Genomic DNA, 15599 nt, shown 5'->3' with positions numbered 1-15599 from the left:
GTACATAATAAAACAGGAATCATCATACTTTTTCTGGAAAATATAATGGCAACATGAATCCAGATGTTAAACATTTATAGGCTTGATGTAGTCGTATCACTTATGGATATGTGCCTGTATTAGTTGGATAGGGCTGCCTAAACAAAATATCAGACTAGGTGGCTTAAACAACAGAAATTTAACACTTCTGTAGGCTAGGGTCTTCCGCATCGTTCGCCGCAGCGTAACCCGGAGCCCTTTGCTCTTTGCAGAATGGCCCGCTTCGGAGACGAGATGCCGGCCCGCTACGGGGGAGGAGGCTCCGGGGCAGCCGCCGGGGTGGTCGTGGGCGCCGGAGGCGGGCGAGGAGCCGGGGGCAGCCGGCAGGGCGGGCAGCCCGGGGCGCAAAGGATGTACAAGCAGTCAATGGCGCAGAGAGCGCGGACCATGGCCCTCTACAACCCCATCCCCGTCCGACAGAACTGCCTCACGGTCAACCGGTCTCTGTTCCTCTTCAGCGAGGACAACGTGGTGAGAAAATACGCCAAAAAGATCACCGAATGGCCATATCCTTTGCCCGAAGCCTAGCAGCTGCGCTTCCCCCTCCTCCCTCCGCTTCCCCTCTTCCAGGCTAGGAGGGAGACCCGGGGGTTGATGGGAGCTGGGGGGGTCTTCCAGGGGCTGAGAGAGGGGGCACCGGGGAGGAGTGTGCGAAATCTCTCCACCCCGAGCTGGGATGAGCTACTGTGGAGGCTTTGGGTGGTGGTGGGGGGGCCGTGGGAGTGGATTCCTCCAAAGGACCCATTCCGGAATGAGGGCTGGGCCCTGGGGTCGTGCAGGGGCCTTAGTGGGGCCTTTGGAGTCAGTTCCTGAGGGGTCAGAGTTCTCCCGAACGAGCTGGGCCAGGGCAGGGGAACCGGGGTACCGGGGAACCGGGGGCCTTGGCTGGGTTTCCTTAGCCGCCCCTCGCTGGAATCCGTGATTGCTCCAGTGCTGGAGCATAGTCCCAGCTCGCTGGCCTGTCCACCCGGCCTTCCCCGAGGTGGGAGCCACACTCAGGGAGTTTAGGGCTTCCCATGGCCAGGAGTGAGGGGGAGAACATGTGGCCTTCACACCGACGGCTTGGGGGGCACTTAACTCCCCATGTCTGTAGGTCCCATTTCCTCCCATCATCTTTTGGGGTGTAGGAAACATCCCAATGTCCCCATCTGGGGCCCTGACCCGGAAGCCCCAGGATGGGTTCTTTCAAAAAGATGGGCAGGAGAAAATGAGATGCTGGGTCTTTCCTAAGGGGCTGTGTCAGGCCTTGGATTGGATTCAGCTTCTCCCACCCTAGGGAGCCGGGAGGGGACACCAGGAAAATCAGCACCCATATGGACATCTTGGGCAGGTAAACGTCTTTTTTTTTTTTTTTTTTTAATCAAAGATACAGAGGAAGGTGAAGACCACATTTTCCTCTATTCAGATGCTATCAAAATGCAGATCCTCTCGTGTTTCTTTAAATCGTGCCTGCTTGAAATAAACCTTGAGGAGGGCTTAACATCTGTTGAGATGTAGGCAGGCAAGGATGGGTAATTAGTCGGGCTTTCTAGCAGTTATCTAAGCATGACCCAGATTCCAAGTAGGGGGATGCACCCTGCTCCCCAGGCTGACTGGCCACCATGCCATGCCTGAATGTGCCACTTCTCGGCATGGTTCCAACTGGCTGCCCTCAGTGTAAAAATGAACAGGGCTACATGAGTCCCTGGGGCTCAGCGGTGAGCCCCCATCCTTTCTGTATGTGGTTTTGACTCTTACATACTCAACAGGGCTGGGCCCTAGGTGGTCCTGAGGTTGGTTATTTGAGGAGCGCAATGGTGGGTGGATTCACTTTTAAGGGGGCTTAGAGTTGAGCCATGCTTTTGGCTTCTGGATGCCGAAATTGTCAGAGGGCACTGAGCTTTTAGAGTGTGTGAAAAGTCTACTTTGAGGATGGTGAAAATTAAGAAGAGGTTCAGCGGGGGCCTTCTGGAGGGGCGTACCTCTAACCAGGATGGATGCCCAAGGCAAGAGCCAGGTCTTTGCCGGCAAGTTCCAACCTCTTAAAGCCTCACTGAATCACTCAGGGGTCTCGTAATCACTCTGTCTGCCTCCCCCTCTACTCCCGGAGGAGTGATGGGGTCTTGGAGGATAGCTCAGCTAATTCCAGGGAGTATCCAGAGGAATTCACTGGGCTGACAGGTTTCCAAGTTGAAAATGGCTTTAGGTCGCCTTCTGGATCCTGGATTTGGCCTCTTTTAAGAGGGGAGGAGGGAGGTGGGAGTCCTAACGTGTCTTTAGCTCACCCTGGTCCAGCCTGAATCTTGCAGAGCAGAGGCCGTTGGGGAGGGAGGGGATTGCTTGGGGGAAGGGTGCAGGTGGGTACTTAGGTTTTCTTTGGCTTTCTTGCTTCTGGGAGCTTTTTGATGAGTTTGTGCATTTTGCTCTCTGCAGACAGCTTTTGTTCTCTCTTTGGCCCGAGGCAGCAAACACATTATGCAGCCCCACTTTGGATGGCAAAGCTCTCTATCCCCCAGTCTGGCACTGAGCAGGTTGCCCAGGACTGAGCTTTCTCTAAGGGGATGAGAGGGGCAGGGACAGAGAGCTGGGAGGCTGGATAAGGAAATCGGGGCCAGTGCAAGGAGGTGGAAATGCCAAGGAGTCAGTCAGGGTACCAGGGTGGAACATCGGCTTCTATATCCACATACTTCTGTCATTTGAAAAAAAAAAAAAGCGTTTAAGTACTTATTCTGAACTTTTAGAATAAGGTCTGATATATGTATGGGAAAGTACACAAGTTGAGTCCAGCTTAAGAAGTGTTCACAAAGTGAACTCGAGCATGCAGCTGGCACTCAGGTCAAGAAAAAGGATGTGACCAGCCCCCGCCCCCAGGAACTCCCCCTATGTCCCCTCTCAGTCATTCCCCCACAAGGATAACTGCTACCCTGACATCTGCCCTCCCCACAGGCTCATTGTGCCTCCTGGCAATCCTCCTAGAAATGGAGTCGCACGCTATGTTACTTTGTACCTGGCTTCTTCAGCTCGGCAAGAGTCATCGATGTTGCTTTGAGTAGTTGCAGGTTATTTCTTCTCATCGCTGTGTCATATCTGGTTGTGTGACTCTAACACAGGGCACTTGCCCGTTCCATTGAGGGCCGCTGGGGTAGTAACCAGATTTTGCTGTAGGAAGCATCCTGTAGGCGTCTTCTGTTGAACTTTACTTTTCATTTCTCTCGGGTCTCTACCTAGCAGTGGAATTGGCCCTGCCATTCTTTGATTTGTGTGTGTTCGTAGACACAGCATTGACCAAGGGTTGCAGGTGAATTTGGAAAGCAGCCTCCTGATTGCCTTTGGAGGAGGAGTGAGTGCTGGTTCCATACACACGGTGGTGTGCTCGTAGGGCCGAAAAGTGTGAAGTTACTTCCAGATACCAGTTCCAGCGTGGCGTGCTGGTGGAGGGCTCAGCCTTAATAGCCCCATGCTCATGGGCACTTTGTCACTCTGATTTCTTACACCCCTCAACCCCCAGCAGCGCAAGCTTGAAGCCAGCAATGAGAATTGAGGATTCTCATTAATTTTTTCTCTTCCCAAGTAAGAAAACCCAAATGGAAGTCTTGGATGTTCACATTGACCCTGGTGCCCTTTGCTCTTGGAGTAGACCGGGCAGCGGCCATCTTGACCACACACCTTGGTTCCATGTTTTCGTTGATTGGAAGTCTGATTTAAATATGGCCATGACGGGCTCTGATGATGGCTTCTAAAGAGCTCAAATCTGTCAGCTCAATAAGGTGCATCTGTCAACCTTCCTAGAGCCCCCACTTAATTCCAGTTGCTCCTTCTAATGTGCCACCAGGCGCCACTGTGAATGTCATCTTCCCCCAGTCCTGCTGATGCCAGCAGTTCTCTCGTGGAGCAGGGTGTAGGAATTTAGGCCATTGCAAAAGCCACTGACCCAGGTCTGTATGTCATCACACTCAGTCTCCTGAACCACACGCAGGATTCTGGCTTTTCATCTGTGTTTTTGGGAATCGCAACAAGAAAGAAGCCCAGGGTCCTGTCACGTCAGGTAACCTATGGACATTGTCTGACTGGCGTTCCTCCAGCTTAGACTCTTTAAAGACACCTGTCCTACATGAAAAATACAGGGAGCTCTGGGAGAAGTTGAAGCATGTTATCAGACTCTTGGTCTGTCCTGAAAAAGTAGAATTTTCTAGAAGATGCTACCATAGAGGGCAGGACAGTATGACCCATAGATCCCTCTACTAGATCAGCATGGCTGGTATTTCCACAAGAGCAAAATTCTGGGAAGTAAGAATTAGCGTGGCTTTTTCCATTGGTTTTTTTTTTTTTTTTTCCTACAAAGGTGACATCCCATCAAAAACATACCTTGAACTGACCGGAGTTTATAGTCTTAATGTACAGTCTTAATTTATCCCATCTGGTGTGCATTTTGGTGTGTTCTGCTGCAGAAATGTTAGCTATGCTTGATAACGGGGTGCTCCAAACTCCCACTGGGAGTGTTACGTATACGTTTGCTTCTCGAACTTTTGTGTGAATGAGGATTGTGTTGTTAAAGTGATGATCCTGGTCCAGCAAGTTTCAGGTGGGCCTGGAAGTCTGCTTTTTCGACACGCTTCTAAGGGTTGCCCATGCTGCTTGTCTGTGGGTTGCATCTGGAATATTCAGGTCACATCATAGATGCATCCTGCTACCCTTTTTTTTTCCTTTTTCTCAAAAATCAGGTTAATTGAGGTATGCTTTACTTATAGCAAATTCACTCCCTTTTAGTGTACAGTTCTGTGAGTTTTGACAAATGCAAACAGTCATGTAGCCACCACCAAAATCAAGGTAGGGAACAGTTCTGTCACCCCAAATTACCTCCTAGTGCTTCTTCGAGTCATCCCCCCTTGGTAGCACTAATCTGTTCTCCATCTTTATAGTTTTGCCTTTTCTGGAAGGTCCTACAAATATTTGAGTCTAGCTTCTTTTACGCAGCCTTTGCAATCTCTTCATGTTGTTGTATCAGTAGTTCGTCCTTTTTCAGTGCTGCATAGTATTCCGTGGGTTGGTTAGACAAGAGCCTGTTTATCCATCTCCCAGTTGAAGGACATTTAGGATGCTTCCAGATTGGGCGATTATGAATGGAGCCGCGATAAACACAGGCGAACATGTTTTAGTGAGAGCGTTGGGAACCTACATTCCACTTGTCTTGGGTAAATAAATACCCAGGGTCAAGATTGCCGGAGTGTGTGGTAAGTATATGTTTATGGTAGACTGCCAAACGATTTTTCAAAGTGGTTGCACCATTTTAACATTCCCATCCTTGTTATCCTTCTAAAAGCACCAGGCTCTAAATGCCGAGGCACGTACAGACTTAGGGGTTTAGGAGAAAGGATTGTGGGTGTGTAGGAAGTGACGGAAGTGATAGCGTTAAGAGAAATAGGGAGAGTGAGGATGTTGCTTGTAGCCAAGGGCTTGCACTGGTTTGAAATGTTGGGAGAGAAGGGGCCTCTGGTGTAGGGGGCATTGGTTCAACCACTCAACAGTACAAAGTCGTGACTTTGAGATCTGTGCCTGCCCCGTAGGCACCCCATAAACATTTATCCAGTGAGTGGAAAAAGGGCCTCTCTGTACCCATTTGCCAAATCACAGAGATCCGATTCGCCCTTGTGCAAAACATTTTAGGTTTTTGGTGGTTTGGGGGGTGTGTGTGCATGAAGTTTTTAGACCAGAAATTTTAGTGCTTGAGAAGTTGGGGAGCAGTGGCCCCTTGAGAGTGAAGTCTTCCTTCAGGGCCTTGAGGGGGAACATCTGTGGGGTGCCAGGGGCTTATATATCCACCCCTGGTCCTCCCCTGCCCACCCAGTAGCAAGCACATATGTACACTCCCTCGGTGATGGAAGGCACCACCGGAAGTGCAGAGATGATCAGAGCCCGCAAAGCCCTGTAGTTAACACAGTTCCGAGAATGCCACCTCAGCTCCTTAGAAGGAAAGACGGCAGAGAGACAGGGAAAGCACTCGGGACTCGGCCCCAGCCGGGCCCAGCTTTCCATGACTCACTTTCCTCATGTGCATGATGAAGATACTGCTTCTGATAGCATCTTGGAGGGCTCATGGGGAGGTTAAACGGGGTCACGCATGGCAAATACTCAGCATAGTGTCCAGCACTGAGAAATCCCCCCAAAATACATGAGCCGTAATACCTGAGAGTGCTTTTTCCCCTAATGTTCTTTTTGGGAAACTTTGGCCAGGAGTGAGGCTCTCTGGGTTGAGGGGGTGCAAAGGGCCCCTCTGTAACTGGCCAGCTCGGATTTGCTAATCTGAGTGTGGCACTCTTTAGAAAGCAGCCTTCGGATATTTTGCATTCCCTGTCCTTTCAGGGGGAAAAAATTCATGCCCACTTGACCCATTTTTCTATTCCCTTTAGTCTAAGACAAAATTAATTGTCTTCCCCTCCCTTAATCCACTTTCCCTCTGTGGGTGACAAAGTGAGAGTTTTAAAGTATATACTTAGCTTCCCTGTTTCCCCCCAACCCATATCCTCCTTTTGTGCCTATCAAGAGTCCAGCCGAGGGTGGAGACCACAGGCCTAGGACAGTTGCTGTGGCCACCCCAGGTAACCACTGAGAGTTGAACAGCTTTAGGGTTAGCATATGTCCCCCCTACACACCCCCAATTCCTCTCTTTCTCTCCTGGAAGACTAGAGAACGCAAGGAACATTCCAGAAGATAGAATCACATGGTTGGCTTCAGCAACTGGGCTTTCAGAAACCACTGAGCTTGCGTTCTTGTCTGGGTAGGGTGACCAGATGTCCCAGTTTGCCTGGACCTGTCCTGGTTTTAGCATCTCAGGAAATGCAGCAGTTTTAGGCAAACTAGGACGTTGGTCACCTGGTGGTGAGTTCTTAACACCCAAGAGAGGCGAGGAGTAAGAGATGGTTCCGTGGCCCAGGAAAGGAGGAGCTAGGTAGCTTTTTCCCTCTGAAAAGCCAAGACTTTTGATTGGAATGAGTTCCGCTTTGGGGAGCCGCCCATTTAAGGCAGCTAATGCAGAGAGAGATCCCGGCTCTGAAGCGAATTTCCCGAGTTAAGTCCGGATCAAGTTTTGTTATCTCTCTTGGGTCAGAGATGACTTTATCTTCTGTTCAGACCAGGAACATCCTTGGAGCTTCCGTGAAGGGGCTCAGTGCTTGGGTTAGCAGCTCCTCCCCACAAATAATCCTACTCACGGGGCAGGACCCCTCCCTGGAGAGATGAGGGAAACGTAGCCTTGTCATCCACCTGTCAGTAAATAATATTTATGCTGTTAAGTTCTGTGCTCATTTTAGGCTTGTGTTTAAATATGTATATATAATTTTGAACCAATTTTTAAAGTATTTTTATACAAGCAATGTTTGTGGGAGGGCTAAGTCTGATCTCAAGAATAAACTGACAGATTTGTCTTAAATGGGGCACATTGGGGCTGACCTAGGATTTGCTCTAGGGTGGGAGTTACACGGTTTCTGACCTTCCAGAACCTGCCATATATATATGTATTTTTTATCTTGTTGACCTTTATTATTTAGTTCATTAAGAATAATGGCTGTGGGGTTGGGGGGCTATGCCACCCTTCACTTGCTGCTGTGAAATGGTTGTGGCACGTTGTGGGGTCTTCATAAAAATGTGCCCATCTGAGTAACGGCACCAGCAGTGGAGGCCGACAGGAGAAGAGGTGATACTGATTGGAGGCGAAGCATACGGAGCGTGGGGGCAGGAGACCCGGCTGTAAATCTCAGCTCCAGCCCAGAGTAGCGAAGCCTCAGTCTGCTCGTGTATAAAGTGGGCATAATTCTGTGTCCAGGAAATCACAGAAAGCTTAAAAGATACTATGCACAGAAAGCATGCAGCATATATGATCACCGTAAAAAGCATGAAGGATGGATTTTAGACACCACGGTGGCGAGGGCTCGCTTTGTTGTGGTCACTGCTCTGGTCCTGTGCTTGGCACCTACGGGGGCTGAATATATAATTGTGGGATGTTTTCATGCCCCACAGGTTCATAGCCTGTTGTTTCAATTCTCTTCTGAGTTCACAGCACACTCAGTGTTGTCTCTCCTTTTGCTTATTTTTCTTTGTTTATTTTAACAATGCGTGGAAACTCTGATGGACCAGCTCCCTAGGTCAAAAAGTAGAATGATGGTCCTCAGCGTGGGTCCCCAGCCCTGCAGGGTCAGCATCACCTGCTCTAGGGCAAACTTCTCACACTTGGGCACGCACCAGCATCACTGGGAGGGCTGTTAAACACAGGTGGCTGGGTCTCACCCTTGGAGATTCTGATTCAGGAGGTTTGGAATGTAGCCGGAGAATCTGCATTTCTAGCAAGTTCCTAGGTGGTACTGAAGCAGCTGGTCTGGGGAACACACTTTGAGACAGTCTGAACTAGACCATGACCTGTGACTTCTACCTGTAGTTTCTGACCCCGCCTTTTCCTCATCCCTCCCTCACTGCACTGCCCCTAAGGCATCCACCCTCTCTTGGATTTTGCGAGTCTTATTCCTCTCCTTCCTTCCTTCCCCCTCCTTCCCTTCCTTCCTTCTTTTCAAGTTTTATTACATGTGTCTTAATATAAATTTAACTTGCTTGGCTTCTGAGATTTTTAGCCTTCTAGAACTTGTACTTGATTGTTCCACTCAGCTGTATGTTTCTAAGCTTCATCTCTCTTGTTGAGTGTAGCTGCAGGTCATTTATTTTTCTTTGTGTAATATTGCAGTCTGTGATGATACAACAATTTATCCATTTTCCTGGGTGGAAACATTTGGGATGTTTCCAGATTTTTTATTTTATTTTTTGCTATTATGAACAGTGTTGCTGTGATGAATAAATAATTTTCGAATGAATGAATTCAAGGTGTTAATTTTAGTCTGTGTACTTGGGAGTCTAGCTTCAGCTCGAATCAGCTGAGATTCATCAGCATTTTGGAACACCAGCCATCTGACAGGCACTGGCAAAGGCATTTCACATTCTACTCATCATTCTCTCTGAGGGCTAGGTCAGCCAGACAGCCCTGTTCTTGCTTGTTTTCTGAAAGTCAACCTATAGTTTAGACACTGGCTTGTAAAGAGGCTGCATGGCCAGGTTGAGAGCATGGACTCTGGAGCCAGGTGGCTGGGGTTCAAATCCCAACTTGGCTAGTCACTACGTGAGTGACCTTGGGCAAGTTACTTAAGTGTTCTGTGCCTCAGTTTCCTAATCTGTTCAATGGAGATGCTAATAGCACCTGTCTTGGAAGATTAAATGAGTTAATACATGTTATGCTTAGACTAGTGCCTGGAACCTAGTAACCACCGTATGTGTTTGTATATGGATGGATGGATGGATGGATAGATGGATGGATGGATGGATGGATGGATAGGAGAGAAGAAAGGAGAAGGAAGGAAAGTTGGAAGGAAGGAAGGAAGATGGATAGATGGATGAATAAGAGGAGGGATGGATAAGTGGACTTTTTGGATGGCATTATTTGGGGCTCTCTGACCTAATGCTTGGCATAGTGTGTGGCCCACTGTGTGCTACAAAGTATTAGTTATTATTATTCTGCCTTTTCTTGCCAAGGTTCTCAACACCCTTCGGCTCTGTTATTCTTTAGCATGTATCTTATTAACCCATTCTGCTGGATGATCAACTTAATCACCATTGCTCCAAGGTATAAGCCAAGAGGAAATCGATTACAAGGTCATGGTGATTGTCAAGAGTAGAATCCCGTGATTCCCACGCCCCAGCAGAATGTGCCCCTTCTTTCAGCAATCCTTGTTTTTGCTCCTGATCATCTTCCTCTCTCATTCCCTACGGCCTACTGCCACTCTCTAATGCCAGATTTTCTCCCAATCTACAGAGCTCCCCCTTCCTTTAACCATACCATACTTTCTAGCTTTGCTCTAAGAGTGCCATCATCGAAGACATCACATACCTCAAACCAATGAGAATAGGCCAGCTTCCATGAAGGTCTTACAAGGACTTAGAGCATGTGGGTCTTGCACAAATTGGAATAGCCAGAAGCGTTTATGGATTTGAGTTGTTAGGATGCAAATTTTTAACAGTTTGGTCTGTTCCTAATCACAATACAGTCTTTTAAGTTATAGATTATGGATTATGTTTGTGGTTTAGAGGAGGGAGGGGCATCACATGCAGTTAATGTTGGATGAAGGGATGGATGGATGGATCTATGGATGGTTGGACAGACAGATAGATGATAGGTTGGGTGGATGGATGGGAGGGAGGGAGGAAGAAAAGAAGGAAAGAAGGAAGGAAGGAAGGGGAAAAGAAAGAAAAGATGCATGGATAGGTTGATGGGTTACATGTAGGTGGGTGGATAAGTAGATTCGTGGATAACTGGATGGGTGGATGCACAGATAGATGGAAGAAGAAAAGAAGGAAAGGAAGGAAGAAGAAGGAAGGAAGAAGGAAAGAAGGAAAGCAGGAAGGAAACATGGATGGATGATGAAAGAAAGGTCAGAAGGAAGGAAGGAAGAAGGAAAGAAGGAAGGAAACATGGATGGATGGTGAAAGAAAGGTCGGATGGATGGATGGATGAATGGATGGATGGATGGATTGGTAGATGGATATATGAGTGGATGAGTAGATGGGCAGATGGTTGGACTGGGTCGAAGGATAAAAAGATGAATGGGTGGATGTTGGATATGAGCGTGTATGAAAGGGTGGGTGTCCATGTTGGGTCTCTCTAATATCTGGTGTTCTTATTGGCTCAGGAATGACCAAGTCCCTCCACTTACCACCCTAGTTGTACCTTTCCCAGCATCAAGTGAGTCTTGCATGTTTTTTGTGAAAATCAACAAGATCACATGCTTACGTCTTACCTCTCTAATGAGAAAGCTCCTTGAGGGTAGGGGACAGTGATTTACCTTCCTCACATCCCTCAACAGTTCCTGTACTGTGTCGTGCATAAATGTTTGTTAACTGAGTAAGGACAAGGAAAGTAATGTTGTTGACAAAGATTATTAAATTTCTAGAAACACCTGGTTTTGTTTATTTCAGCATGGGCCTGAAAGTGGAATATCTTGGGTTTGCTCCATCAGTGAGTAGTGGTGGACTAGAGGGATCTCTCTCTTCTCAGCAGGTTGGGTACATGCCCCAGATTCTTACCCACTGGCCAGAGATTACAGATGACGGATGTACCAGGGTCCTACATAGCCCCACATGATTTGGTTCCTAAGTTAATTTTGATCTCATCGCTTCCATTCTCTATCCCTTCTACTCTGTCTCAGCCTCACCAGCCCTATTTGCCCACATCCAGCTTGTTTGCATCCCAAGGCATTCATGTTGTCTGTTCCTTCTGCTTGCATCATAGTTCCCCCAGGTCTCCTGGCTGACTCCTCTTCATTTTGGTCAGCCCAAAAGTTACTTCTTCCAAGAAGCTTATCTTCTTCATTTATTGAACACCTCAAGTACAAAAAAGAATATAAAATATATGCATACTCTCCTATCCAGAGAGAATCTCTCGAGACATTTTAATGTATTTCATTCCCTACCTTTTTATGGACGTAAGCTTTTGTGAACACATTTCCATGCCACTAGATATCCTTGGTAGCACCAAGACTATCATATATAGTTGCACAGGCTGTACACTGCACAAGGGTATCACATCTCATGTGGACATCATAGAACTGTATATTTATTATTTCAGTGTCCCAGCTAATAGAAGCTTAGGTATCTTGTTCTAGACAGATGAAGATATTATGACAGTTTCTTGACAGATGGACCTAACAACTCGAAAAAGGGATATCTTATTGAAATTCACACAGTAATGCTGTGTGGGTCAGCAGCCACCTCGGAAAAGACTGTCGTTAATATCTGATGATATTTCACTTTATGGCTGTATTATTCTTCATGTAACCATCTCCAGTTGTTTGTTTGTTTTGCTTATAAATAACAGTGCAATGAACATCTTTGTGCATGTATATCGTCTGCCCAAGGTTCCGGTTATTTTCAGAATAAAATTCTGATCTAGGTATAGGGTTCAAGTCTTGAAACTGTTGCCACCACTTTCCTTGAATCTGGAAAAGGGATTTTGAGACCAGGTGACTCAAAATTCAGGAAGTTGAGGAGGAGGAGCAGAAAAAAGAACAGTTGATTGGTCTGCAGTTCTTACTGGGCTGCATGTAAAGCAGCACTTTTGAACTGGGGGGTGATTTTTCCTTGGAAGAGACTTTTGGTAATGCCTGAGATATTTTTGGTTGTCACGAATGTGAAGGGAGATGTGATACTGGCATGTAGTGGATAGAAGTCAAGGATGCTGCTGAGTGCCCTAAAAACACACAGGACAGCCTCCTTGTTCTGCCCCAGTAAAGAATTATCCAGCCCAAGATGTCAGTAGTGCTGAGATTGAGAAATCCTGATGTAAAAGATGTCAGAATTTCTTGGAGGGGAGTGGGTGGATTTAGGGTTTTTGGGTGACTTAAATTTAATTTACAGTTTCTCTTCCTAGCTGGGTGTCGAAGCCAGCTTTCTGTGAACTTTAGATCCTACACGATCAGCAACAGGCTTGCTACCAACAGATTCGTTGATGTAAATATAGACGAGTATGTAGAAGGAAATCTCACCCAGAGTTAGAAAAGGTTGGCATGAAAGCTGCTGTGGCCTCTGTTTCTCCCTCCTTCTCCTTCTGGTGCCCAGTTTTTAAATCGTGTCTCACTTTCTCTGGGCTCCTGGCATGGCGAGTGCTGCTGGCGTAGACTTTGGTTCTTTGCTCCCTTAGTCCCCATATCAGGGCTGGCCTTGGGCACATGCAGGGGACAGACTCCTGGGGCAGATGAGCTTAGAGATGAGAGTGGGGAAAGGAGTGTGTTCATTCATTCATGATGCATTCATTCATTCACAAATGTTTATTGAGCCAAGTGAGTGGGGGGAGATGAGGGCAGGAAGGTGACAAGGGTAGATGTCATGCAGGGCTTTGTTCACCACGTTGAGGACTTTTACCCCAGAGGAATTCCCATCGTTTTCCCCTATACTTTTTGTTTCCGTAACAAAAATAAAGTCATTCTGGGTCTCTCTTTTGAGACCTGCTGTTTTCTTAATAAGACAAGCCACACTGCAGCATCTCCCACCCTGTGACAATGTCTTCGTACACATCTGTGAGAGTCCTGGAAATGGTGTAGCTGGGTCACGTGTCGGGTTCAGGGCCAGGTCACGAGGGGCAGTAAGTCTGTGCCCTTTCAGACTCCGAGGTCCCCTTTCCCTGATTATGGAGTCCAGCTGGGTTGCCCTTGATTTAACGTCTTTGCCAAACAGATAAGTGAAAAACGGAATTTTCTGTGGTGCAATGTTCATTTCTCCAATTCCTGAACGTGCGGAGCCTTTTCCGGATCTGTGTGGGCTGACTGCATCTCCTTCGTGATCTCCCGGTCACACCCTTCGCTCAGTTTTCTCTAGGGACATCCTGCACAGATGTCTTTTGGAGGCTGGCACCAGGTTCTGTAGACTCTGAGGGGTTCTGTGGCTCTATGTCGGGTTCGAGGCTGTCCAGGCAAGTGGTTGAGAGGAGGGAGGCCTGCAGAACCAGGCCCCTGGGTTCAGATCCCTGCTCTGCTTCTTGCCAACTGCACCATTCTGGGCAAGTTACTACCTCCTGTAAAATGGGTATAACATTAGTGCCTGCCTCATGGGCTTGTGATAAGGCTCAAGCAGCATTCAGAACAGCACCTGGCACACCGTGGGTGCTAAATAAGAGTTTGTCCCCCGCACTGTTATGGGCCAGATGTCAGCTTCCTCTCTCCTCAGTGCAACAGTGCGTGTGTGTTTCTGTGTGCCTCTCTTGATGCTGAAAACCCCTTTATTTTAGGGTGCAATAGCTGTCATGTGATTTCGAGCGAGCTCTCCCAGCCTGAGTACCAGCCACAGCTCTTGTAACTGAGCAAACAGGACCTTCCACCCTCTAAACTTGATAGACAGCAACTGGACCATTTTTCACATTCGGGGTAGGTGGGCTCTCCCTTGGCCCTTGTGCTTGTTCACGTTTGGGATTTCAATGGGGCTCCAGTAAGAGCACGTGCAGTATCCTGGGAGGACATGGAAACTGACCCCCTTTTCTAAAGTAGTTGGTACCTGCCCCGAGTGGAGATCTTTTGAGCCCCAGGCTGTGTGAGAACTGCTCTGGCCGACTTGACCTTTAAACCAGCCCCAAGAGCTGGGGGGGTTATTTTGCCCCCACTTCAGAGATGTGCACACCGAGGCTGTGAGAGCTGAAGTCGCTTGCCAAGGTCACATTTAGCAAGCAGGGAAACCTCATGGGACAGGTAACGGCATAGCACAGACAAAACTCGGAGTGACCATGGGCAAGAGACGGCATAAAGAGCACAAGCGTACCCGGACATATTGGGGGTTTGGTTCCAGACCAACACAGTAAAGTGAATATTACACTCAGTAAAGCGAGTCATATGAATTATTTGGTTTCCCAGTGTGTATAAAAGTTATATTTGCAAGATACTGTAGTCTATTAAGTGTGTAATAGCATGATATCTAAAAGAACAATGTACATATCTTACCAAAAAGACTTTATTGCTAAAAAATATTCGAAATCTCAACTGTCGCAGATCTAGAACAGTCCATCCTAATAGGAAGTTCTTGGCAGTTCTAGCAGCAGCATCTCCTGGGAGTTTATTGGAAATGCAGAGTCTCACCCCCGACCCCGGACCCCTCCAGTCCCAATTTGCATGGCAACAGCATCCCCCTGTTGATTGTGGCTGCACTTGGAATCACTTGGAGGCTGGAAACGGGCTGATGCCTTAAGCCCCGCCCTCACAGATGCGGTAGGATTAGTCCAGGCCTGCCCTTGGGCTTGGGAAACTTTGAAAACGCTCCAAGTGATTCTAAAGTTCAGCCAAGATGGGCAGAGAGGCCGCCGGGTGGTTTGGAACACTTGGAAGGCCGGCAGACTGGAGTTGGAGCTGTGTGACTTTGGGCAAACCACTTACCGTCTCTGAGCTGCAAGTTCTCTATAAAACAGGGACCTGCTAGCACCTCCTCCCAGGGCTGTGAGACGGAGATGATGTGAAGGTTCAAAGTGCTGAGCAGGGGGCCTGCGACGTGGGTAGTAAGCACTCCCTAAAAAATTGTTAATTTTAAAAAATGAGGTCAGCAGTCTTAGAGCTAATCATTGGAGTAGTGGAAACTAAACTCTTTTTTCATTTTTAAAAAATCGAGGTAAACGTCACATAACATAAAATTAACTGTAACCATTTAAAGTGATATTTAGCACGTTCACAATGTTGTGTCTCTCTTTCCAAGACATTTCCATCACCCTGTCCCCATCAGCAGTCGCTCCTCGGTCTCCTTCCTCCCTTGGCCCCTGGTCAGTGTTCTGTCTCCGTGGTTTTCCTTGTGCCGGTGTTAGAGTTTTTGAAGTCCCCACCCCCTGACAGAGGACCCCTCAGCCTCCAAGTGAAACTGTGAGGAAACCCAGCTCTCTTCACTTGTCGCTGGCACGGGGGCTGCCCCTGCCCGTGTGCCCCTCTGGCTCCCTGAGCTTTGCCCGGTGGCCGTGGTTAATCCCAGCAGCAGGCTCATGTTCTGCTCTCCTGGGGCGTCCACAAATGAGAGGTTTCATCTCAGCT

General features: G+C 47.8%; 1 protein-coding gene across 1 annotated transcript in view; it reads left to right on the top strand.

Annotated features, from left to right (window-relative positions):
- Positions 1-252: 252 nt before the first annotated feature.
- Positions 253-15599, top strand: part of CACNA1A (calcium voltage-gated channel subunit alpha1 A) — a 202758-nt gene continuing 187411 nt past the window's right edge. Inside the window, exon 1 of the mRNA XM_006918781.1 lies at positions 253-545. Within this exon, the coding sequence (XP_006918843.1) occupies positions 253-545 (293 nt within the window). The remainder of the gene's footprint in view (positions 546-15599) is intronic.

The sequence above is a fragment of the Pteropus alecto genome, unplaced genomic scaffold (assembly GCF_000325575.1).
Source record: "Pteropus alecto unplaced genomic scaffold, ASM32557v1 scaffold388, whole genome shotgun sequence".
Taxonomy (NCBI): domain Eukaryota; kingdom Metazoa; phylum Chordata; class Mammalia; order Chiroptera; family Pteropodidae; genus Pteropus; species Pteropus alecto.
The sequence above is the reverse complement of the archived record's forward strand: the minus strand, read 5'-3'. Positions and strand labels throughout refer to the sequence as shown.